This window comes from Podarcis pityusensis (genome assembly GCF_964106645.2).
Source record: "Podarcis pityusensis genome assembly, chromosome: 14".
NCBI lineage: Eukaryota > Metazoa > Chordata > Lepidosauria > Squamata > Lacertidae > Podarcis > Podarcis pityusensis.
Window position 1 is genome coordinate 4,511,889 of NC_138039.1, and position 26,892 is coordinate 4,538,780.

The 26,892-nt window shown below is 46.7% G+C and overlaps 1 protein-coding gene and 1 long non-coding RNA gene across 2 annotated transcripts in view; one reads left to right on the top strand and one right to left on the bottom strand.

Annotated features, from left to right (window-relative positions):
- MAD1L1 (mitotic arrest deficient 1 like 1) overlaps positions 1-9,484 on the top strand; it is a 479,230-nt gene extending 469,746 nt beyond the window's left edge. The window contains exon 18 of the mRNA XM_080981045.1: positions 8,730-9,484. Within this exon, the coding sequence (XP_080837171.1) occupies positions 8,730-8,888 (159 nt within the window). The 3' untranslated portion in view covers positions 8,889-9,484. The remainder of the gene's footprint in view (positions 1-8,729) is intronic.
- LOC308463145 overlaps positions 1-26,892 on the bottom strand; it is a 795,191-nt gene that overhangs the window by 474,485 nt on the left and 293,814 nt on the right. The window lies entirely within an intron of this gene.

Below are 26,892 nucleotides of genomic sequence, written 5' to 3' on the forward strand. Positions count from 1 at the left end.
AGCCGGCCCCCAGAAACATCATGCATACATTACAGAAAGGAGGGGTTGAGGGAGGAGTTGTGGTGGTAACCTGAGTGTCCTGTCACCTGGCTGGTTCCTCCTTTCCCCCTGCCCATGAGTCACTTCCAGGAGACAAAGGGGAGTTGGCAGTTTCCTGCCCCCAGAGGGAAGATCTGATCATTGTCCTTTGTTTCAGTCCATGCTGAATCCACTCCCATATGCAAGTTCTTTGTGATCTTGATGGTCTTCTGTCTAGGACCATCAGGGTTGGCATAGCAACTGGGCAGGGCTCCTGTGGATGTGCTGGGATGGTGAAGGGATTATGGCTGACCAGAACCAAGCCACCCCCCTTTGATAGTCCTTGTCATATGGAGTAAAATAAAAATGGAACAGTGCAAATCCGATGTATGGTTGATTTTTCTATGAATTTATAACAGAAGTGTGGCATATGTAGTGTGTGAGTGTGAGTGTGAGTGTGTGAAGTTTGTACAAACTGAATGATTGGGGTGGGGGGTTCCTGCTACAGTTGAAATAACTCCTGCCCAGCATCCATCCTGTTCTTGATTTGGGAGCAATGGAGCTACAGGTGCAGGTGTGAGCTCAGTTGCTTTCTTTGTGTGGGTGTGCCACAGTTGGGTGTCATTCTCTTATTTTTGATATGTGAAAGCTGGTTCATTACTCCCCTGGTTTTAAGGCAGGAAGCAGGGGTCTCCGACCCTAAAGAAAGAAGGAGATATGGTGGTGGTGGTCAGGTGGTTCTGAGACGCTGAATAAGAAGTCCAAAGAGAGTGTGCAGTTGATAGAAATCTTGCTTTGTACTTCAGATTGCTCTTTGCCTCTCTCACACAGGTATTCAATTTCCTTTCTGGCCCTGTCAGCCAGCTTCTCCTTTCTTGCCCACCCTGAAAGAGCAGCTTTTTCATTGCGTTCCCTGGAAGTCATTTTAATCGCTGTCCATTCCCTACCCCCTCTTTCTTTCGTAAATTCACTTTATATATCAAGCCAGCGACACGGGGTCAAAAGTCTTGGCAAGAAGCAATTATTATAAAGAACTGGCCGACCACTTTTAGCTTACAAAGAGAATATTATAGTCGGGAGGGAGCTAGAGACACAAGCATTACTGCAGGGAAAAGCTTCTTTTCTCAGATGGATGGATGGATAGATAGAATCCCTTGCATTTCACCTGGACACTACAGTTCACCGAATCATACAATTGTAGTGTTGGAAGGGACCCTGTGTATCATCTAGTCCAACCCCCTGCAATGCAGGAATCTCAACTAAAGCATCCAGGACCATCCCACCTCTGCCCTATTAGAGCCACATTGTTAAGCTGTCCTGCGGGGGGGGGGTGGAGAGAGGACTGTGCAAAGTAATGTCACAGAGGCTTCAAAATCTACCAGCTGCTAAGAAGAAAAATCAAGAAAAATAGTGCTACTGACAACCTCATAAGTATTGTCAGCCTGAACCCCGTCACGTGGGCCAATTTGTCTTGTTTGGTGTTTTTAATATTTCTATCACTTTAAATGAACACCTCCTAATTATAGTGATTTACTAGCTACCTAGGGACATGATATTTGAGCAGGGCCTAATGCTTAGGAGAGGCTGATCAGTGAGGCATGATTCAATTTGGGGATTTTGATAATGATATCACCACCCAGGAGAGCAAAGTTTTGAGCAATTATTCCGCTTCTCAGAAGTCTCCTCTGATTGCATTGCAGAACTAACGTGCCTGTGTCTCTCCCATCACTTCCTCTCCTGCCCTTCCATCATCCTTATGTTTTGGGACAATAACTAGGAAAATCCTTTAGAAAGACAAATTCACATTTTGGTAGCTTTATGTTCCCACTTCTAAAAGTTATAGGATCATAGAGTTGGAAGGGACTCTGGGGGTCATCTACTCTGATCCCCTGCAATGCAGGAAGAGAGAGAGAGAGCTTCACAGTATTCAACACAAAGCAAGGCTGCTTTTCATTATCTGAAATACCTGTCGAGGCTTACACTCTTGACCACTGCCCCTCACTGGTTCATCTCTCCTTAGAACCAGTTCATCTCTCCAGACAAGACCCTGCCATGTCATGGGTCTAGTTTCTATCAACCTATTCTTTGCAGCTGGAGCCCTCCCTGCCTGGTGCCTGTCTCTCAGCTCCGCCTTCACTTGTTCCACTCTGCAAAGGCAACACACAATAGTTACCACCTGGGGCTGAAAGAAGATAGATCTACTGAGAATCCCATTGTCTGCTCTTCAAAGATGTCTGTGTGGGAGAGAGGCTGGCTGCTGTTCTAAGGACAGTATGGCTGGCTTTTCCCTCATTAGATCAGCACACTTATAATAAGGATCCCACAAAATTCTCCTCCAACCCTAGTAAGGGCCATCAGGATCTAAGCCACTCCCTTTGTCCTTCCAGATGTTGTCAGACTGCAGCTCTTGTCATCCCTGACCACAAGCCATGGGCATTGGAATCCAACAAAATCTGGAGAGCCACAGGTTCCCCATCTAAGCAAACATGTGTCCTTTGACACATGTGTTATATCTGACCATGTGCTGACCCCGATCACACCATTTGACCCAAACATTTGGAATCGGCTCTCCTCTCCTTCGTTATCTCAAGGTCCTTCTGCACCCAGTTTTCATTTTGAAATGGTTGTGACTTTCAGGACTACATTTTGTGCATACACCTAAGAAGCCTGAAAGAGGATTGTGTGCCTTGCATTTTGTTTCATGCATCAGCTTTGTTTCCTAGGCTGCCCTTTCTGTGTGTCGACATTCCAGAAGAAGCTGGTGGTCTCTCTGTGAGGCAGCTTTGCTGTTTTCAGAGACAGCTGCGCATAGACAGTTAGCTCCTGACATTTAGAAAAATCTTAGAATCTAAAGCAAGAGGCAGAAACCAAAGGATTTTCCTGCTAAAAGGTCAAAACTGTGGGTTTGTGTGCTTTTTTTCCAAATAAAAGAAGGGAAGGATGTTTTAACATTGGTTTGTTGGTCTGTGACAAGATCTAAGCCTGCTAAAGTGGAGATTAGAAAATACAGACCATGGCAGGGCAATGAAAATGGCCAGCAGCGGGAGGATGTTGTGAAGTGAGGGAAAAGGTTAAGAAAATGCAACAAGGGGGTTGCTTTGAAAAGAGTGCCTTTGTGATACAGTGCACCAGGTAATTCTCCTGGGCAAACCCCACTGAATCTGCCTCGCCCTGTTTAATGCCATCCGAGCTAGTGTCCTTCATCATAACCCTTGGAAGTTAACTCCATCAGGGGATCACGTATTGCGCAAATTCCTTTTATTGTGTCTTTCCTAAAGCAAACTGCACAATCTCCATACCTCTATTTGTAAAAAGGCAACTCCAGGGGTGCTGTGATCCAAATCAGGACCATGGCACGGCGGGAAAGGGGAGTGGGTTAACCCTTCACAAAAATACACACCCCAGTTCCCCCTGTGATTTCTATAAATAGCAGCTTTGGGGAGAAATGCTTCAATTTTGGATGGGAATGTGGCGTATGTGTGAGGAAAGTGTTTAAAAAATAACCATAGGGTGAGGAAAGTGTTAAACCTGCCCCACCCTCAAAAAATTGTGCACAGTGCCCCCCACCCCTACCCCTTGCAGCTGCATTCTATAAAGAGAAGGATGTGGGGGATCCCAGGCATGATATTCAAATGCACCTTCACACACACACACACACACACACACACACACACACACCCAGCACTCTTCTCTCTGTTAATGGTTAAGAATGAAGCGCCCCTTTCTGTTCTCTCAAATGAGGTTCAGAAGGTTACATTTTCTAAATCTCCACCAACGTGGCATACTTGTCATTCCAGTCGTAAGTCGCGCGACACTCACATGCTCTGGAGTCGTGTATGTTTCATTGCCGAGTGACAACACTGATCCTCCTTTGTGTTTCGCATGTCGCCGCATTGTCTTTAGAGATGTTGGCATGACCCTGCCAGTCGGATGCAGCAACCTCTCAACACGGAGGGCTTAAAGGGGGAAAATGTGCTGCTGCAGCATCTGACACCCGTCTGCACTGAATGTGCGCTTGACTTCCCACTTGGCTTGGGTCAGGGAGGAGGGCGAGACTTGCTGTGCGTTGACAGCTAGGAAAGCTAGTCAGGCTTGTCGGAAGAGCTCTGCTGCACCACAGAGGGATGAAGAAGCAGAGATGGGAAGGTGGGATGAATTAGACTCTTGGGCAGCGGTAGCCACACCGATGCCCTCCAGAAGTTGGACTACAAGACCCATCAGCCCCTTTGTCAGCATTGCCAGTGGTCAGGGATGCTTGGAGTTGGTACCCTTTCTCTAGGCTGTCTGATTCCATCTCAGTTGAGTGGTAAAGCTTTCCTTGGCTGGGCACCACTTAAGGTGGGAAGGCAGAGGCTCACATCGAATATCTCTTGTGCAAACAAGGAAACAAAATGAGATGGAAAATGGGTGTGGCAGGGAGAAGGCTAGTCCAGGTGCCTCTTTATGGCATCCTAGTTTTCTGTGCACAATGTTCTCTCTCCCCCAAAACATTTTTATGGTGAGAATTACAAGAAAATACAAATTTTCACCTGCACGCTGAAATGGTACAGTCCAGGAAAAACTTCATTCCTTGATTCTATTGATTGTAGATACTGGCTCTATTCCTGTACTCAGAGGGACAAACCAAGCAACAGCACCTCTGCCACTGCCATCCGTAGACATCCTTACAGGGCTGTGAGGTCCAGAACTACATAGAGTTGATCTCTTTGGCAAAATTGACTAATCGGTCTTAAGACTGGTGGATCACTACAAGGTTGTGGCTAGACATGGGTGATGTGTTGATATATCACCTGGGATCGGTTTGGTGGCCAGAGCGCAATGGCTCCTTCACCCAGCGGTATTTCACTCCTGAGTCAGGAACGGTGGTGGTTTCACCCATGATATATCACCAGGTGAAGGCGCCATTGCGCTCTGGCCCTCAAACCAAGAGACAAATGAGCCTTGAGGCGCCAAAGCCAATGCAGCTCATTCTTCCTTCAGCATGCCTGGCATTGGCAGAGGAAGGACTCCCTTTGCTGCTGGCACCTGAAGGAACAAAATGCATCGGCCCTGACCCCGTGAGGTGCTGGGATGAAACCACCGCCACTCCTACCAAAGGAGCTGAGGCAGTTTCAGCCCACTGTCTTGTGGGGCTGGGCCCGATGCAGTTTGTTCCCCCTTCTGCTGGTGATACATTGTGATGTTGAAAAGCTGATATCGCCCAGCACTAGTTGTGACCTGATCTAAGGTGGGTTGCAACAGCATCACCAGCATGACAGAATTGTTTGGTAGGTCCCCAAATATGTGTTTTGAATATAGGTGACTTCCAGGTCTGTAGTGACTGAAGAGTAATCTCAACCAAGTCACCTGTGTCTGCTTGTATTGGAGTTTATGTGTGTGGGCCATGTGCAGACATTACTTCCCCCCATGTTGGTCTGGTGGCATTGGAGGATGTGCAGAGGAGACAGGTGCACTTGTGTTCTCTGTGTGTATGGGCAGGACCAGGATCAGGTACCATCCAAACCAGCCAGAGAAACTAGCCGTCATTAGAGGAGAGGACACAAAGAATGAATGGGCTGGGAAGTTTATTCTGCAGCTAAGAGAGAAAGGGCAGTTGGATCATGGGCCGCTCCCTTCTCTCAGGCAACCATTACCCACCATTGAGCTTTTGGCCCCTCGGCAACCTTCCTTTCCTTCAGTGGCAGGTAGATGGAGTGGAACGAAAGCCGAAAGGCACAGTTTCTGAAGCAACTGGCTCACTCAGCGACTGAGAGCTGGTGCTCTGCTGTAGCCGTAGCACAAGCCTTCCAAAAGGAATATATATTAAAAAATATAAAGCCCTGAATAATTTACCAATATCCAGTGTTAAAAGGAAGATTGATGGTGTTTTCCTTCTCTCCGAAGACAGCTAATCTTGTCTCATGCAGAAAAGCAAAGGCAGCTAAAGCCTCTTCTCTCCAAGGGGATGCCAGGACATGGCACCATCACGGGCTGCAAATTCACACACACACACACACACACACACACACACACACACTGCCCTGCCACGCAGGCAGAAAGCCAGCTCTGGATTTACAACCAGTGTGTCAGAAGAAGTACAGGCTGGAAGTGCCAAGGAGGGAGTGCAATTCCGTGGGGAATGCCTGCTGTCTGTGCAAAAGGTTCCAGGATCCCTTCCTGGCATCTCTAGTAGACAGGATCTTGGGCTGCAGGGCCAGGAGAGACCCTTGAAGCTAGAGGGGGGATCATTTGACTTTAAAAGAATGATAAACTGAAAATATAGTTTTGCCAGGCAGTAGACAGCAGTGTGTGTGGGCATGTGTATGTGTGTCAAAAATGCTTACCAAGATTTTTCATGTGTTGGGTTCATATGGCTTCTTGAATAATGGAAAGGCTGTTTGCATGATCAGGCGTGTAACACATTTGCGCAATTTACTGTTTTACATCATTCAGTTGGGTTTCGCTTGTCATTGGCAGCTTCAAGGAACTTTGCCCCCTGCCCATAAAAAGCCCATTCAGCCACCATTGAGGTTTTCATAGAATCATAGAGTTCTAGAATTGTAGAGTTGGAAGGGACCCTGAGGGTCATCTATTCCAAACCCCTGCAAGGCAGGAATCTCAGCTAAAGCATCCATGGTGGATGGCCAGCCAACCTCTGCTCAAAAACCTCCAAGGAAAGAGAGCCCAGCACCTCCCAAGGGAGTCCGTCTCACTGTCAGTCAGCTCTTACTGTTCTTTCCGATGTTTCCTGATGGAAGTTCTTCCTGGTGTTTGCTCCCCCCTCCACTGCCTATGCACTTTTGAGCCTATTTCCATCAACCTGCGGCCCTCCCAACATCGTTGTGGGACTCTGGCACTGATCAGCTCCAACCAGCATGACCAATGGTCAGGGAGCTGCTGCAGTCCATCATGCATGGGGTGGGGGCACAGGCTCCCCGACCAAGGAAGGAAAGAAGGTGAGATTCGGCACCTAATACTATCATTGGGGGTGGCGGGGAGTTAGGGGCAATCTTGCCACCACCCCATCAACAGACATTATATTGGAAGGCAATTGGGCAATCTCAGAGCACACAAAATTGAGCTGTATCCAACTATTTTCTACTCTGATTAGACCCATTTAAATGAATGGACATGAGTCCCAGTGCTTTTTTCCTAAAAAAATAGCTTCCGGTACTCACCATGAAGTTAATACAGTAATTGTCACACTTTTTAACAAACAAGAGGTGCTGGTACTGCATACCTTGAGTACCCCCTTAAAAAAAACACTGGACATGACTAATTTGGGACAATTAATTTCAGTGGATGTACTCTGGGTAGAACTTAGATGGATACAAGCCATTCTCCAAAGGTTTTGGAGGAGGGTTATTCAAGGCAGTGGTCAACTCTTCTTTGATTTTAATAAAGGACCTGTAGCCACCATCTGGGCATGGAATTATAGAATTGTAGAGCTTGAAAGGACCACAAGAGTCATCTAGTCAGTCTCTCTCTCTCTCTCTCTCTCTCTCTCTCTCTCTCTCTCTCATAAAGTCTCATTCTGGGACACTCTAGGTTTTTTAAACTGCCTGTAGGTTTGGAGCTAGAATAGAGTTAAAGGTGGAGAGGATTCAAACATCCCCTGTGAACCTTGGAATACCTTGTGCTCCTGAAATACCCTTAGTTTTGAGAGGGACCAAATTTCCCTGAGTTTTGAGCTGGAATTTCTTGCCTGAGACCTTACTGCTCAGTGCTCCTTTCCTTGTGGGGTCCAGCTTCTCTGGCCCACTTTCCACTTGAGTCATTTCACCCTCCAAATACCTCTCTCCACAATGGTTTGCCTGCTGGGCTACCCTTGGCTAGTCTTCTGTGTACAAAGCAAGGGTCCATCAGCAGCTCTGCCTCTCTGCCCTCAAAATTCCCCCTTCAGCCTTGCTCTTCTCTAGCAGGATGGATGGTGGTGGGTTCCTGGGTTGGCAGCAAAGGAAAGGTTGTCCCTTTGAACCTGGGGACCCCTTTGTCCCCTTTGGCCTGGGGACCCTTGCTAATGGCTGTTTGGGTACTGCCGCCTCAAGAAAGCACAAAATCAGGCTGCATTTTTCACATACTGTTTCTGATGTGAGGCTTAAATGCATGAAGCAGCTCTGTGGTTGCTTTTGAACAAGGTGCCTTCCTGATTAAAAAAAACAACAACTCATCAAAACCAACTTGGGTGTATATGCCGCTGAGCTGTTTAGAAATCTAATGGAAGTAGTGAAGGTTGAATTATCAGATCTTTGGGAAGAACGAGGGGAGGGGGCTGAAGGGCTAAGACCATCAATCTTTCATGGAGACAGGGGATAGAGCTGTTTGTATATTCCAATCCCATTGAGACTGGTTTTTTTGATAGATTACCTTCAGTGGCGCTCCTTTTTCTGCACACGTTAACTCGACAGCCGCTTTCAAGTTTGTTTTCAAAACGTTCTCAACATTCTTCCCACTGCTCGGCAATTCATTATTCATCTGAGGCTTGCGCAAGGGAGCATTGTTCAGAGATTTTGGAAATGCAGAATCTTAATAATGGCCCAATTAAATTGTGTGTTGAACACCTGCCCAGCAGTAGATAACGCTACCTTGATTAGAATAAGATATGCTGTAGGAGTCTCTGCAGCGAGGGTGCTGGAATGTGCTGGCGTCCTGGGAGAACAACACTGGCAGTCATGAATTAACAGCTTCGCTTCCCTTCTCCCACCCCCCCTCCTCTTGTTTCCCCCCTGCAGGCATCCAGAGCCCCCCATGCGAAGATGCAGCTACTGGAAACTGAGTTTTCACGGACAGTCCAAGAGCTGATCGACCTCCACCTTCTGCAGCAGGACAGCATCCCAGCCTTCCTCAGTGCTGTCACCCTCGACCTCTTCAGTCGCCAGACCGTGGCCTAGTCCTGCGTTGGCTGTTCTGTTTCTTCTCACCTAAGTTGAAATTTTCCAGTTTCTGCCTTTAATGGTTTCTCAAAGAAGGGGCCAAAGAGATCTCCCCACCCCACTCTTCTTACTCATATTGGATCTTGGTGGCCAGTGATAGCTAGGGAATGGGGGACAACATCTACTCACCATCCCCCCCCCCCAAAAGAGTACATGAGTACATTTATGAGGTTTCAGAGGGGTTATGGAGAGCCTCTGCTGGCTGGTAAAGACACCCAAGCCAGAGAGAATGATTGTCTGATTGCAGCCCAACTTGTTAGCTGGTAAAGGACAAATGCAAATGATCCTTCAGGTTTCTTTAATATCCGAACCCCTGAGCACACGTCCTGCTCTGAGGCTGTCCTTTCTCCCCCTTTGGCCCCAAGGCTTCTCTGACAGTATCTGAAATCCAAAGACTGGGAGGGAATGCTTTGTGCTGATTTAGTCTGCAGTAGAAGATTGAGATTTTGACCTTTACCTTGTGCCGGATGAGTCCTCCTCACCTTCTGTTAATTGCTCTTCCTGTACCCTTTCGAGACAGGGGTTCTATGAATAAAGTGTCACTTTTATATCAACTGTGCAGTTTACATGGAAGCCTGCAGTTCTCACTTGCAACCTGACACTCGATTCTAGGGCTGTTTTGACAATGAGACCTGGATGCGCTCCAGAGTTTGGCTCCTCAAGAATGAACACAGGTAACAGTGATGAATCAGAAGCAGAATTTTATTATGTCAAAAAAGGAAATTGGCTTATTATCTCAAAAGTAAATTGGCACATTTACTAAAAACATTAAACGCAATCAGCAAATAACACATCAATACTAGGCTGAGCTTGGGAGAATTAAAACCAGTACAAGAGTTATTGTTAGAAGCAATCCTAGGAACACATACAAAAACCAGGAAAAATTGGATGAATGGGGTAGAGAGGAGATTTGACTGACGGGGTAAAAGTGGTACTGGAGAGGGGAAAATGAGGGCTGATTGTAGCGGCATGTTTGTAGAAAGAGAATGAGGATGTCAAGTGAATAAGCAAGGTCTGGGTGGTGATTTTAAGGGGCTTTGGGAAAGGTTTCAGGGCAATAATTAGAAGAAAGAAGTTGAAAGAGTTTGGGGCAAGATAAATAAAGAGAGCAGGTCTCCCCAAGAAAGAGGGAGCCTTGAAAGATGTTTGTGAAATGCCTTCTTCAAATGCATCTTATTCTGCTGTCCAGGCAAGATGAGGGAAAGTGATTAACACATATTCGGGGCTCTTCCAGCAAGAACCTCAAATCATGGAAAATTATTTGGTCAGTAATTGTGATTTGTGTGGAAGGAAAGAGTGACATTTTGGAGGCCTTTCCTTGGCTGAACTCCTCTAGAAGGTAGTCTGATGCTCTTTTGTTTATTTTTAAAATTTACAAATGAGAAGGAAGGAAGGAAGGGCAGAGATTTATCATGAAAGGAGGCAATGGATTTACCAGATGCTCTTGCAACTCAGCTTCCTCGGACATGTGAGCCTGCCCTCCTGTAATGGAGTCTCTCTTGAGGCCTCACCAGGCCAGAATCAAAACTTCCTTCTGCTGTGCAGGCCAGTGTAGCAAGAGCTGGATTTTTTTCAGGGGGCTTTGTAACCCACGGGTGCTCTACACGCCTTCATTTCCACGGTGCAGCTGCTGCTTCTCTTCTGCGGCATCACAGCTCTCGCTGTGATAAAGGATGATGGATGGCGGTGCTCAGGCTGATATTACCACACAAAGAGAAGGGCGCCTTGCTCACCAGCACACAGCAAGCCCATCATTTTTCTAGAGGCATCTTATTAGGGTCAGTTATGAAGCCAGCTCGTCCTGTTAACCTGCCAAGGTCTCTCCTGCCTGTCCTATTTGAAAATTCAGAGCAAAACAAAACATGGCCGTCGGCAAAATAATTGGAAGGTTGGCAATAGTTTGTTTACTTAAACATTTCTTCAATATTTTTCTAAAGATTATAATTCTGGTGTTGTTTGCAGTAGCCTATAAAGCAGCAGTAATAAAACACAGTTGATGACAGTGAAAAGTAGCGCTGAAAACAACTGCAGTCGGCAAAGGTAATACATCAAGTTAGTGGCTCCTATTGCATTCTGTCACAGCCAGGCCAAGGCTGTGGGTGGCCGTCCCCGTTGCCTAGAGTGGTACATGTGTTTTATTTCTTTTTAGCTACTGTGGATGTTAATCGGAATATTTTTAAATAGCTGCTTTTTAACACTTTTTATCAATAATTTCTGTGTTTTGTATTTTTAGAGGTTTCCTTACAATCAAGCGATATCGGAATTGTTAACGTAAGGTTGGAGGGTTCATTCTTCAGCCCAATGCCCCCTGTGCTATGGAACTAAGGAAGGCTTGAGCTGGAAGCTGTGGAAGCTGAACCGAGTGTGTTGCAGACAGAAAAATCCTGCTTTCAGGCAAAGGCAAGCCAGGATCCTAGTATCCATCCCAAGCCTGGCTGATCAGGGGCAGTTCACAGTCCTGCCAGCACAGACACTTCCTACTGCCTGCCAACCAGAGAGCTGGTGTTGCATGGTGTCGTTCCCTCCTGTGGATTGGGCCCTGAAGCCTGATCATCCACAGCCCCAGGTAGCTTAGCTTAGCATCCTGAGACCACAAGGTTCCTGGTTCACCTGCCGTGGCCTATTCTACTTGATGATGAGTTAGCTCCAAGCAAATTCATTTGTATTGCAAACCGGTGCTACAATCCTTTGTTTCCAATAAGGGAATCTGGGAAACTTAAGTTGGAGCTACCATTGCTGCTCTACTGTCCTCTTCTGAAATTGGCATGAAGAGCAGTTGCCATCGCAAGCACCACAGCATCGCCTGGAGCGTGGCTCTGGGGAGCCAGTGTAGCAATTTGTTTGGAACAATCGCCAACAGCAAAAGTTTCCTCCCCTCTCCCTCTTGGCTGATCTGAGTGGCTGTGTGAAGATGGATTGCCTGGCATTCTGTGCCAGGGGAACACTTCCTGATTCGTATGCACAACGTGGCATCGAGAGCCGCCTTCATCAGTCATGGGGAAAATGAATCGTGACGTCAGCCACGCGCAGCTCCTCGGCCGACACAATGGCAGAGCCTCAGCTGCCTCTTGAAAAATCATTCTGCAGGCTTCTTACTGGAGAAATGAAGTAATTAATAAATTGACAATAAACCCACTATCTTGGCTAAACAGAGGTGGGGGGCGGGCAGGCAAAAGCTGCCTTGGAAATTGACTGGGGGTGGGGGGAGCCTGCCCATCAGGCAGCAGATTCCCAAAATGTCCATTGATGATAAACTGAATTCAATAAATATAGAAATAGACCTTTTCCAGCTTTATGAGGAAAGCTGCTGGGGGGGGGGCACATCAGTCTATATATATCAATCACTTCCGAACGTTTTATCTAAAGACGAGGTGAGACTTTGAATGGAGGGGGCTCAAAAGGGGGACTCTCCCCGCACACTCCCCACTTCAGATTACTGCCTAGAATCTTGACCAGGATCACTCCATGCTGCAACATTTTGTTGCACGCCCTTTTCTTTAAAAGCCATCTTTATCTAGGTGCCGCCGTCACCCCATGCCGCTCTGTTGCGGCTTACGTGTCGCAGAGAAGAAGGTGGGAAGGTACCAGTTATTGCCAAGCTTAAATCTGCTCAGCTTGGTAAAGCAAGTTGAGCCTCACTCCCGGCAGCATCCTCTGTCAGCAAGCAGCAAGAACCTGTAGGGAGGAGGTAACCACAAATTGATCATTTAGGACTGTCACATGTCTATTAGTCGCTTCCATCTCCAGAGGCATCAATTGCTGTAGAGAGTTGATTCAGTTTCTGCTCTGATGTGGTACCTACAGGTAGAGGCACCCTTATTTCTGCTTCCTTCCTGATCCCTTGCTCTGGGTATTTGAAAGACAGTGTCACATTTTGTGCTCCTTCTTAGAATGATCCTCTCCACGAAGGGGGTGGCAGGGGCTGGAAAGCCGTAGCTTCATCTCCAGACGACTAAAGCCTCCTTTTTATTCCCCCTTGCATATTTTTTCTATACCGAGAGGAGAGGGGATAGGGAGTAGGATGGGGGACAGATTGCAGAAAGCCTTTAATTCCTGCTTGTTTTGTACTTTTCATCTCTTCTTGGGGTCAGCACTGGGAGCAAATTTAATCCGGCAAAATGGCCAACCTTCCCCCCATGTTTAGGAGGAAGCTTCCTTTTGTAGCTTCTCTGCTGTGCCTGGACGAGTTTAAGAGCCAGGTTTTTTGCTACAGAAGTACACTCTGCTTATGGAGCTTAATGCCCATTTGCAGAGTCAGGCCACAACATGGTTTTGTAGACAGAGAAGCCACGCAAAGTGCTGGCTGATCCGCAAGTTGGGAGCCGGGGCCACAGATTAATTTAAGCCTTCCATTTGGTGGAAGAGGAGGATAAGGGTCCACAGCAGCAAAGCTGAGCTCCAGAAAAAGCTGCCAGCTCAAATTAAATCCCTGACATGGGCTGCAGCACAGAGAGCAGAAGGTGGCAGATTCCAGGGATCTTGCTGAGTCTTCAAGCTGGAGTGAGTAGGTTTGGAAATAATGAGTTTTTAAGGAGCTGGTCCATTTGAATCTTGGCTTGACTCGTAGATCAGTCTGGCCCCTTCCAAACTGCTCAGTCCCTTTCCCAAAGTCTGCAGTCTTTCCTAATATTGTTTTAAATTGTTCTACACACCCTGTTTGACTGAGTGGCTTCTAGGTTCTTCTGAATAAAGATATAACATGAAATACATCTTGCTTCCATTGCTGGACTCTGTTAGAGCTGCTGGAGCCAGCACAAGACATTTTGCTGTCTGAGGCAGGATCGCAAATGAGCCCCTCCCCCCCAGACAGAAAATCCCATGTCTGGCTTTCCCAGGGAGTAAAAATATAACAAAGAACTCACAGTTGGCTGTCCTTTTGTGACACTCTGAACCAGCTGCCTTAAGGCAGCTGCCTCCCTTTGCCTAATGACCTGACCGGCCACAACAATTGTATGGCTTGGGCCCAGAATACCTGACCGGGTGCTAAGATCCTCAGATGAGCTCCTTCTCTCAGTCCCTTCAACATCAGAAGCACAGTTGGTGGTGACATGAGAGGGACCCTTTTCTGTGTTAAAACCGTGTTTATGGAAGACAATCTTACTTGGCTACGAGTGATTGCCAAATAAGAATTGCGGAATTCCCTCCCAAGAGAGGTTAGAGACTAACTAAGACCTTCCTCTTCAGACAGGTCTTTGGAAAGTAAGGTGCAGGTGATGCTGATCGCGGGGCTACTCAGAGCAAACTGCATTTTGAATGCTGGTTCTAAATGTACTCTGATGTGTTTTATATAGTGTTTTTAACTAGTTTGCATTTTATAATGTTTTTACAACAGGGGCCAAATGCCCTCGATGGAAAATTTGTATCATTTTCCTGACTTATAATAAAAGGGGATAGGAATGATCCACAAAACTATCAGCCACTCAGCTTGTTAGACATCTCCTCAAAGTTATAAGCACGGCATCTCCTTCAAAATCTATCAGACTGGTTGCAAAGTAACAACATTATCCACGAGGAACAAGCAGGATTCAGAGGAGGACACAGTTCCATTGATCAGTATTTTGCTCTGAAAGAAAATATACTAAGAACATTAAGAATAATTCTTATGTGGCCTTTATTGATCGTTCAGCTGCTTTCGACTGTTAATTGGAATAGACTGTGGGAGACATTTCAAATTGCCAGCATTGACCGTAAACCTCTGCTGTTGATCCAAGAACCATACAGCAACACAGAAATGAGAGTCAGAGTAGGTTTAAATGGTGGTATGACTGATGCTTTAAAATGCCACGAGGAGCGAAGCAAGGTTGCATTCTGGCTCCCACTCTCTTTAACTTTTATATTAACGATTTGGTGTCATATTTTGCCAATGCAAACTCCCCCTCTGCAGCAATTAGGAGCAGAAATATCTCAATCTCGATGTAAGCAAACGATTCAGTGTTCCTCTCTCTCTCTCAATTGGGCCGCAAAAATCTGTTGGAGGTATTACTACCTACTGTAAACAGGAAAGCCTATCTATAAATTACTCTTAAGAACAAGATGGTGATTTTCAGCGGACACAGTCCTAGGATGGTGTTTGAATCAGCAGGCTGCTGAACAAACTTGCTCATTTAGATGCCTGGCTGTACTCTTTAATGAAACCCTCTCTTGCAAGTGTCAAACGGAGGTGGTGAAACAGAAAACCATAGGGGCATTGATGAAGCTCTGTTAAGATAAGGAAGGGCAGCTAATGAACCTGGCCGCAAGATATTTGGTAGCAAAGTGCTTACTCAAATGCTCTGCGGCGTTGAAATCTGGAACTCAGATTCAAACTCCATTAAGGTTTTGGAAACTGTTCAGATTATTATTTTTCTGGAAGCTCTAACATCAGAAATATCAGCAGCTCCTCTTCGTACAGAATCTGGATGGCCAACAATTAAGGCAAGAGTGGACTGCGCTCAGTTAAAGTATATTTTAAAAATTGCTACTATGCCTATTGAAAGTTTTCCTGCTCTCTACTATATGGAATTGGATGATAGCCAACTCTGGAAAGCAGCTTGTCAAGATGTTTTAGACTGTTACTACCAGTATTTTCCAGAACTGAGCTCTGCTTTAACCTTGAATAAGTGTCAGCTAAGGGATTGGCTCTTCTGGCAGAATCCAGAAGGGACCTGCAACTAATTAGAAACACCAGATTTCTCCTTTGGTATCTACTCTTGAGAACAGAGCATTTTAGAGCTAGTTATCTGACCAACCAAACTTTCACCAGCTTCCTTAAGAAATGCCTTTATTGAATTGCACTTCTTTTTAAATAAGATTTAATTGAAGTTTTTTCATAATACAATAAAAGAAAAGAAACTAATCTAAATAAAAAACTAAAAGGAGAGAAAGAGAAAAGGAAAACCAACGGGAAAATAAAGAAGAAGAGTTAAAAATAAAAATACTTCCAATTTTATGTCTGCCAGTTACTTAAAAGAAATTATTCAAAATATTCACTCTAGAATGACACTCAACTGACCTACTTTCTGTTAGGCAATATTTCCCCAATCTTTTGATCAAAACAGATTAATTCATTTTCCTTTTTACACAAAAAGTCCAAAAGGGGTTCTATTATTATTATTATTGTTATAACAGCAATATTTTTTTTCAAATGTATCAACTTTGTCTCCAATATCTTCAAGAACCATTTTTCCATACTAAACAATAATAAGTCTTTCCGATTTGTCCACATAACAGTATCTTTGCTGTTATCAAAATATATCAAAATAATATTCCATAAAAGGTAAAGGTACCCCTGCCCGTACGGGCCAGTCGTGTCCGACTCTAGGGTTGCGTGCTCATCTCGCTCTAGAGGCCGTGAGCCGGCGCCGTCCGAAGATGCTTCCGGGTCACGTGGCCAGCGTGACGAAGCTGCAGCTGGTGAGCCAGCACCAGCGCAGCACACGGAAACGCCGTTTACCTTCCTGCTATAAAGCGGTACCTATTTATCTACTTGCACTTAAGAGTGCTTTCGAACTGCTAGGTGGGCATGAGCTGGGACCGAACGACGGGAGCTCACCCCGCCGCGGGGATTCGAACCGCCGACCATACGATCGGCAAGTCGTTTTACCCACAGCGCCACCCGCGTCCCTAATATTCCATAGTTCCTTACTATGTATTCAGTAATTTGCATCCAGTTCCATATCTTCCATTTCCATTTCCTGTTGTATTTGCCATGGTTTTCCATCTTGATTTTGAAAAAATCATCTCTCCCATTGCGCTTCTTCCATTCTTTTTCCAGGAAAAGTGCCAGAGGTTTGATAGCTTTTTCCTCTAAAGCCACTCCAAATTCTACACAGTCCTTTCTGTTGAGTTGCATTTCCAAGTGATGCCTACTGCAATTTTGAACGACTCCTACAACAAGGTCCTGTACACAGACAGTCTTCGTATTTGTGGCAACTTCGGGTGGAAAACATTGCTCATTACCTGTTAACCTGCCCCATATATGGAGACCCAAGACATTGCTTTCTGAAACATTTGTTCACACAAGCAAACAGGCACACCCCAGCAGAAATGGTCCCATTTCTCTTGAGTGACAGTAATAGCTTCAAAACATACAGAGTGGTCCTCTATGCACTGCCAAAAATAATCATCATAAAAAAGGAGTTAGATGAAATCACTCTAAATTGCTACGATGATTTGGAGGTTTGATTTGAAATCAAGATGGATTTGAGTTCATTGGTGTCTTTGTGTCAGGGAGTGGCTGGACGAAGAGGAGTGGTGGGAGGCAGCAGTCTGCGAACCCCCAAGAGAAACCCCAGAGGTGGAAGGCTCAGAGGCAGGGGATTGGTGGTGGGACACTGAAGCCAGGTCAGAGAGAGAAGAGTGAAAGGAGGTCCTGGATTCTGAAGGGGCAACAGGACTGAGTGAGCAGGGAGAGCCTGTGACAGGGAGCAGTGCAGACTCAGAGACAGAAGCAGAGGAGCTGGGTCAAGAGACTGCTGAAGAATCCAGGAAGTTGCCCTCTCCTGCTGTGACAAGCTCCCCTCCTACCTGGTCTCCAAGAATGTGCAGAATAATGAGACGTTCAGAGGTCAAAGGCACAGTTTGAGATTGCTAGATTAGAGGACCCTTTGAAAGGGTGAAAGGCAGGAACCTTCAGCCCTGGCAACTGCTCCATAGAGGCAATGTGGGAATGTTCAGGGTGGCAGGAGAGAATATATTGTTTATTAATATCCTTCCTAACTTGCGCTTGCAAGTTCCTTTACGTAGCAGAGTGCATTCCCCCTTTAAACAGCAGAAAACTAGTTGCAAACTCGTGTGAGTTTCTGAAGACAGTACGCAATTCAATCTGGCTTGTCCACAGTCTTATTCATAAGCAATAAAAAGAAAGTTTACTCACGATCAGGCAAAGCACAGTATGATTCCTGAAGGCAGGCTTTAGGCTTAAAGTTACCAACGTATAAAAACAGGTTTACCCCATAAGGGAGATGACCTGAGGGACTGCTTGGCTGGCAGCCAGTAGTTCATTCCAGGAAGTTTGCAGGACGAAAGGAAGATGGAAAAAAGAGAGAGAGGCAGAATCCCATGTCCTTTTACCAGGTCTGGAAAGGTCACGCCCACCCACTAGTCACATGCAAGGAAGGATGCTCCAGGCCAGGAGGAACAGGAAGTTTCAGCTGGCTGGACCAAGCATTCCCTTGCATGTCCACTCTAGGAAAACAAGGAATGCTGTACTTGACTGCTCTCAGTGGATTACATCCCATAGGCAAGACCTACTGGGAAGTGTGCCAAGACCACTAGTTGTATGTTTGTTTCCTTGACTAAAGTGTTAACTTCACTGACAACAGAGATCTGCTTTTTTCCTTGCTGACCTGCGTCTGAATCAAGCCCTGACACTCTGGTAACACCTCTCTCCCATCATGGATATGAGATCATGTTATGGATGTATGATTGGTATGCTTTCAGGTGTTACTGTTGCTGCAGGTTTCTCGTGGCTTTTGGCTAGAACAAGAAACTTATATTGATTTATGTTGTTTTTAAGTATTGTAAGCCCCTTTGAATCTCAACTTGGAAAAAAGACAGCATACTACTACTACTAATAATAATAATAATAAGGCGACTCCAAGACTTCCCTGTAGTTTTGCTCTTGCAAAACGGAAACCTTTCTTGGTTCCAAGGCAAGCAGGTGAGCTGGCTGCAATTAGCTGGAAAGGAATGCTGGCAACTTGCCTAGCTTTGGTTCTAGGCAAACTGGCCTTTGGTGGCAGATTGGGATTTAATTGAAACAGTACTTAAAAATTCCCAATATTTATATGCAGCTAAAGGCTCCTGGAACAAATTTGTGAGAGAGGCTTTTTTTCATTCTGATATATATAACCCCTTTATTAGGAACCCCCCTCCCCAAAAGAAAGCCATCTTAAGTTACTATGTGGCTTATGTTGAGCTTGTCATAGCACAAGTATCTAAAAATATACTATGAATATCTTATTTCTCCCTTCTTGAGCAACAGCCTTCTGGGCTAATACAGAGTCAGCTTGAAGTTCCTTCTGTTTTTTTAATGGGGCAGCAGAAGCTTGTTGCAAAATTTATGGAAATCTGCAATTGAGCTCAGTGGCTTTTATGCCATTTTTACATCTTTGTCTGCGGAGATTCCTTCCTGTTAACTCTACTTGCCCAAAGGGAGAGGGTGGGGAATGACGCAACGGCAGCATCTAGAGGGAGTTTTAAGCCTGAAACGGACTTGTGAACTGAACTGGAATCACCATTAAGCAAAGTGATGTGGTGCCATTTTGTGTGCTGTGCGAAAGAACTGGCACACGGAAGGCAGGATTCATCCGGAAGTTGGAAGCCATCGTGTTTGTTCTGTATCTCCTATTGGTTTCAGGGCTTATCCACACCTCCGTTTGCCCGGCCACTTTCCCCCAGGAAAACCCGATCTTTAGCACTGCATCGGAACAAAGGGCAATTGAGTTTTCTGCAGATTGTTGTTTGTTCTGATCTATCACCAAAGAGCAAGTTTCTGGGGGGAAACCGCAGGACAAAGGCAAAAACGCCATGCTTAGAAAGTGCAGGATTAGCAGAAACCCAACTGGACCCATGCTGTCTAGGCACGGGACAAACAGAAGTGTGGAAGAGCCATCAATTGGGCTTGCTTAGGGAAACTTAAGAAGAGCCTGGCTGCTGGATCAGACCAAAGGCCTATCTGGGCCACATTCATAGCTTCCCCCAAATAATTCTGGGAGCTGTAGCCTGTTGAAGGAGCTAAGAGTTGTTAGGTGGTCCCTCTTCCCCACATAGAGCTTCAGTTCTCAGAGCTCCCCAGGAAGAGGGATTGATTGTTAAACAGCTCTGGAAATATATTATAGCTCCCAGAATCCTTTGGGAAAGCCAAGAGTGTTTGAAGTGGTATCATAGTTCTCTCAATGCACGGTGTGAATCTGGCCATAGGCCTAGCATTCTGTTTTCCACAGTGGCCAAGCAGATGTGGCTTTGCAAGCAGGAGCTCCCAGGTTCAGCACCCAGCACCTCTGAGTAGGTCAGGGAAAGACTCCTGTCTCAAACTCTTGAGTGCTGCTGCCCCAGCTAGATGGACCAAGAGCCAGGAAGCTGCCTAATATGGGTCAATGTCCTTCTGTTCCTGACCCACAAAGGACTGAAGTCCCATCTTAGTTTTCTGCCTCACTTCCTCATTGCCCGGGTGGAGTTTATTAACATCGCTATTTATTCTTGCTATTGTTCCAACCTTTCTTTTTGAAGTTTCTGGCTGATGGATGGATTGAGTCCTCATTAATCTCGCTCTTCATGTTGGTTTTGATTTGCTCTTTCTTCCTTTTCTCCCCCTCTGCCTCTCGTTTGTGTTTGGGGATCCCTCCCGCGGCACCTCCACCCGCCACTTCCCTCCGTGCTCCGAGGTCCCACAAACTGCTCCTCTGTACTTCTCCACTGCTGGCGTGCTGCCAAAGCCCACTCGGAGGTCATCTTGATGCAGATGGGAGCTGGGTTTAAATAAGGACTGGGTAATTTTATGACCATTAGCAGCGTTTGCTGCAACGCAGGCTTGGAATAATAAGGGCAATTGCTTCTCATGCTTCAAGGAGCAAGCTGATTGCCTGCAGGGACTGAGAAGGCGACTCAACGCCACCACTCCCCACTCCCTTCCCCAACTTTGCTCAGTTAGCTCAGTTGGACTGGCTGCCGGCATCTCCTGAAGCATCCGCTCGCCAGCTGTGCAGAGACCTCTTTCGTTCCAGTGGGGTGCTGCATGCAGGAGAACCCAGAGCTTGCGCCGCATGGAGCAAGTTGGCCCACTTGTCATGGTGGCTGCTGATCACGGTGGCCATATGTTACGCCCAGGTCTCTGAATACCAATTGCTGGAGGTCACAATCGGGAGAGGGGGTTTTGTGCTCATGCTCAGCTTGTGGCCTTCCAGAGGCATCTGGCTGGCCGCTATGAACAGACTGCCAAGCAAGATGGTCCTTTGGACTGATCCAGTGGCCAGACTCTTCTGACACTCTTCTCCCATGACCTGTGATTTGCACTAGATCACCGCAGGTTTCTGATGTCCTGCACCAAATGAAATTGCACGTGTATTATTATTATTATTATTATTATTATTATTATTATTAAACAACTGCAATTGCATTTGCTGCCATGACTTGTTTTGCTAAGCAGTCATGCCACTTCTGTAAAATTCAAGTATTAATTGGTCGCCTTTGACCTGGTTTTTCTGCAGCTCTGCTGGACAGCTTTTGTCCAGTATAGTATAGATCCCTGATTTATACTAGTACAGTGGTACCTCGGGTTACAGACGCTTCAGGTTACAGACTCCGCTAACCCAGAAATAGTACCTTGGGTTAAGAACTTTGCTTCAGGATAAGAACAGAAATCGTGTGGTGGCGGCAGTGGGAGGCCCCATTAGCTATAGTGGTGCTTCAGGTTAAGAACGGACGTCCAGAACGAATTAAGTTCTTAACCCGAGGTACCACTGTAGCTCAGTTGTAGATTTATGTTTGCATAGGCAGCAGGATGCAATTGCTGATTGGCTCCACCCACTGCACCACCATTCTACATTACTATTTTGCACCACACATTTAAAACACACGACTTCCACAAAGAATCCCGGGAACTGTAGTGCTGGGAATTATATATCTCTGGTTGGTAAACTATGTTTCCCAGGATTCTTTGGGGGAAGCCTTACACTTTGAATCCATGCCGTGTTGGAAGGGACCCAGGGGATCATCTAGTCAAACCCCTGCAAAGCAGGACTATGCAGTTGTCCCATAGGAGGATCGAACCTGCAACTTTGGTGCCACATTATCAGCACCACACTCTAACCAGCTGAGCTACCCAGGCTGATTATGTTCTTTAACACCGTTGCCTTCAACTGTTGTACTTTTAAATGACAGCTCCACTTTCTGGGATGACTGGGACTTCTTTGTCTCAGAAAGCTGGGAAGGGAAAGGGGGGGGGCAGGAAGAAAATAAAATAAAATTTTATTGTCAGATACTTGGGAGCAAGCGGGGTTGATAAACGATCCCCAGATAACATCTTTCTCTGTCTCTCCTGTGTGGATTTAATATAAACCCGCACTTACGTTTATGTCATATCCACTCCATTCCAGCTGCCAGGTGGGGATTGAAATAAAATAATTCATTGTGGAGCCAAGTGTCACCACTGTGGGATAAGCTGTGACCTGATCTAAATGCCAGGGGCCCCAGAGCAGCCACTGCCCAGCCTGTGCCCTCCCAGGCATCCGGTTTACAGATTCCTTCTCCAATTAAGCCTCCTGGCTTTGCCGTTTGGCTCTTGGAGGGCAGAGGATCGAGCTGCCACTGTTTGTTAGTTAACAACCCTGAGGTGGTGTTTGGAGAGGATTATAGCTCTAACAAATCACTCGTTAACTACGCTAACTCATTAGAATATGCCACATACAAAATAGTTCTTAAGCGTGCTAATGACCGATTTTAAGGGATTATTGCCGTGGTAAACCATAATTAAAAGTTTATAACGGTGCTTCCTATTTAATTATACTCAAGCCATGCTGCAGGGAAGGCTGGGCAGGGGTTAGCGCGGGCTCAGCGCCCTCAGCCCAGGTGCCTGCATTGGGGTGGGCAGCCAGCCAGCCTGCGGCAAGGGATCTGCGCAGGTGAGGATGGCTCTGTCAGCCACGGGGATAGACCAACTGAAATGTCAAATGCAGCATTTTTCACCTGTTGTTGTTTAATTTTAATAATAATAATAAATTTTATTTATATCCCGCCCTCCCCAGCCGAAGCCGGGCTCAGGGCGGCTAACAACAATAAAACAGTATAAAAGTACAGCATAAACAACACTCTAAAATCATTCATTATAAAATTAATTAATTCAAGCCACTGGCAACCATTGGGCCAGAGCTCCGCGAAGATTGCCGAGGGAGGGAGTCAGGCTGTGCCCTGGCCAAAGGCCTGGTGGAACAGCTCTGTCTTGCAGGCCCTGCGGAAAGATGTCAAGTCCCGCAGGGCCCTGGTCTCTTGTGACAGAGTGTTCCACCAGATCGGAGCCACAGCCGAAAAAGCCCTGGCTCTAGTTGAGGCCAGCCTAACTTCTCTGTGGCCTGGGACCTTCAAGATGTTTTTATTTGAAGACCGTAAGTTTCTCTGTGGGGCATACCAGGAGAGGCGGTCCCATAGGTACGAGGGTCCTAGGCCGTATAGGGCTTTAAAGGTTAAAACCAGCACCTTAAACCTGATCCTGTACTCCACCGGGAGCCAGTGCAGCTGGTGTAGCACCGGGTGAATGTGATCTCGCAGCGAAGACCTCGTAAGGAGTCTCGCTGCAGCATTCTGCACCCGTTGGAGTTTCTGGGTCAGTCTCAAGGGCAGCCCCACGTAGAGCGAGTTACAATAATCCAGTCTGGAGGTGACCGTTGCGTGGATCACAGTGGCTAGGTCAGGGCGAGAGAGGTAAGGAGCCAACTGCTTAGCTTGGCGGAGATGGAAAAATGCCGCCTTTGTTATAGCTGCAATCTGTGCCTCCATGGAAAGGGAGGTGTCGAAGATTACACCTAAACTCTTAACGGACGGTGCTGGCACTAATTGTGCCCCCGCAAGAGATGGGAGTTGCCCCCCCCCAATCCCATATCGCCCCATCCCAGCCACAGGACCACTGTCTTTGAAGGATTTAGCTTCAACCGGCTCCCACGTAACCATCCAGCCACAGCTTCCAAACATCTGGTCAGTGTGTCTGGGGCCGAGTCAGGATGGCCATCCATCAACAGATAGAGTTGGGTGTCATCGGCATACTGATGGCAACCCAGCCCAAAACTCCGAACAAGCTGGGCGAGGGGGCGCATAAAGATGTTGAAAAGCATCGGGGAGAGTATCGCACCCTGAGGTACTCCACACACCAAGGAGTGGCATGATGACAATTCCCCCCCAAGCGCCACCCTCTGTCCCCGACCAGAGAGAAACGAGCGCAGCCATTGAAGGACTGTGCCCTGGATCCCCACGTCGGCAAGGCGGTGGTCCAGAAGTTCGTGATCGACCATGTTGAAAGCTGCTGACAGATCTAGAAGAATCAGCAGCTCCGACCCGCCTCGATCCAGCTGTCTACGAAGATCATCTGTTAGGGCGACCAGAGCCGTCTCGGTCCCATGACCAGCGCGGAAGCCGGACTGGAATGGATCGAGAGCCGATGTTTCATCCAGAAACCCACCAAGCTGTTCAGCAACAGCTCTTTCAATCACCTTACCCAGGAACGGAAGATTCGAAACCGGGCGGTAATTGGATAGATCTAAAGGATCTAATGATGTTTTCTTTAAGAGCGGGCGCACCACTGCCTCCTTCAGTTCCCCTGGGAATGTCCCCGTGCCAGATTTGATTGAAAATCAAACTAGTGCATACCAAACCCCCCAGATCTATAGATTCAGCCCAACACAATCTCACACTTTATACAGCTTGCCTTTGGAAAGATAAAAAGAAAAGGGAAATCAAAATAAAATGCCGAAAAAGGCAACGGAGGGCTCACAAACAAGGCTTACTGATATACTAAGTAGGTTCAAGTTCGAATTTCAGATTGTCATAAAAGAAATGTCTATCCATGCCAGTTTTCCATTTTGCTGGTATTATTTGTAAAAGCCATGTAGCTCTGTAATCTTACATGCTTAAAAAGGTGTATATTTGTGTGCATTGCAGTGAGCTCCTGGTTAGAAGGTGAAACAACTAGGCTTCAGCTCACTGGTTTTGAAAAGTTAAGAAAGTATTTGCTTTTTGATCCCATATATAGTGGAGTGTCAGGGCTAGTTCAGCTGCAGAAACGAGCAGTAAAGTTGATTCTTTATTCAAGGAAACCGATTACAAACAGAGAAACCCACAGGCAAGTCTGGCCCCAGTAAAGCAGTTGCCAGAACTGACAATCTGTGCCTCATACTTCCCTCTAAGTCTCCTCCCCGGCCAGTTGTTTTCTCAGTGGTCTTAAACTCTATTAGAGAGGGGTCCCTTGTGCCTTTTGTGCTCCTTGTTCCGCTACATGCAAGACCCTCCAGGCCCTTGGAGACAAGGGAGGAGGGAAGCTGAATACAGTAGGACCAGCAGGCTGCTGCAAATCCGTTGCAGCCTCAGTCCCCACCTCCTCCTCAGCTGCCTGTCCTGCATCTGCAGTGCTTTCTGCCTCTTCCTCTCTGTCACTCAAGCCTGTTGCTTCTTCAGCATCCCACCATTCTGTCCCTCCTTCCTCCTCTGACCTTTCTTCTGTGCCCCACAACCAGTCCCCTGGCTCTGAGGCTTCCTCTTCCGAGGCTTCTCTCGGTGGTTCTCCAGCTGGAGCCCCCCCCCCATCGTCCAGCCATTCCTTGACATGGAGATATATTTTTTGTATCTTAACCTTCTTATTTAAGCTAGCCCTTGTTCCTTCCCCTTGTGGGCAGTCTTGTCAGATTGTCAGCATTTTTCACTTGTGATTTAAGAATGGGATGGGAGGCCCATGGAGACTAGCTCCCTGTAGTCTTCCGACCGGAGAGGCTGGGAACTAAACTATAGACTTCCTACAAGCCATGCATGCACTCTGCCACCTAAGGTACCCTTTCCCATGACAGGGGAAGCTGCTGCCGGAGGTGGATTTAAGGCAGCGTGGCATAGAGGGCATCGCTAGGCACTGTGACTATGACATAGCGAATTGAGCAGAATGGAAGGTGAGAGGTGGGGGGGGGGATGCCAGATTTTGGCCTCCCACAGGCCGCTGCTGAAATTTGAAAGACTAAAGTTTGCCCTGCTGCTGGCTGATACTGAGTGGGGGGGTGGGGGGTGGTTGGGCTTGATGCTCACCCCATTCCCACCCCCAATTCTGTAGGGCCTTTGTCTATCTCGCCCAGCCCCATTTCACCTGCAGAACTTCCTGAAGCAATTAAATCTTTAAATACCAATAAATCCCCAGGCCCTGACAGGTTTGCTAGTAATTTTCACAAACAATACAAAGGCACTCTGGTTCCAATAGTGCATGGATTATTTAATGTTATATTAGACAGACTTCCCCCATACCCGGTACTTGGAGACATTCAAAAATTACAAGCTTTCGTAAGCCACCCAGAAACCCAGGAGAAGTGGGAAATTATAGACCCATTTTGTTTCTTAACCAAGTCTATAAGCTCTTTTCTTTAGGCCTGGTTAACAGGCCGAAATTGCATGTCCATGAATATTCCCAACCTCATTGCCACCTGCATTCCTTTAGCTGAAGAGGCTGATTAATGAGGGTCACCAATGAGGGTCACCAGTGAGCGATGACCCCTTGCGCAAAGAGCAAAGGCCAGAGCTGGATTATCCTAGCACAAGTCTGCACAGCCTGTTGCCCACCAAGCCAACTGCTTCTCACCGGCTGTACGTTTTGTTCTGCCATTGCCCCTGCTCCTGCAGACAAGGCAGCGGAGAATAAGAAGGGGGCATATTGAGCCAGCCTTCAATGCCTTGGTTGGGTTGGTGGGTCATGAGAGGTGGCCGGTAAGCAAAGGAGGAGCCATGGCCTCTTGCTCGTTGGCTCTCTACCTGGCAAGCAAGCAGGTTGCATCAAGGACAACGCTTGAGGAGGAAGAGGCACAGCTGGCAGCGGGAGCATTGAACAGGGTAAGATCACTGGTATGGGGCTCATTGAGGATGTCTTATTTATTACTTATCTGCGCCATCTTTGCTCTTTTTTGTAAGTATCTTTTTCCAATATCATTCCAATAACAGCCTCATTATAACAATGCCAATTTTACCCAATTAATACAATTATTAAAACCAATTATCTACTGCATTTTTGGTCCCATCTTTCTTCCAAGGAGCTAGATCTCCTCCCCATTTAATCCCCACAACAACCCTGTGAGGTGGGTTAGGCTGAGAGCGAGTGACTGACCAGGGTCATCCCAGCAAGCTTTAGCGATGGCTGAGTGGGGATTTGAATTCTGGTCTCCCAGGTTGTAGTCAGATACTCTCAACATTATGCCCAAGCCCCTCCCCCCCCAAAAAAACCCTGGATCAGTGCTGATGTCACCGAGTG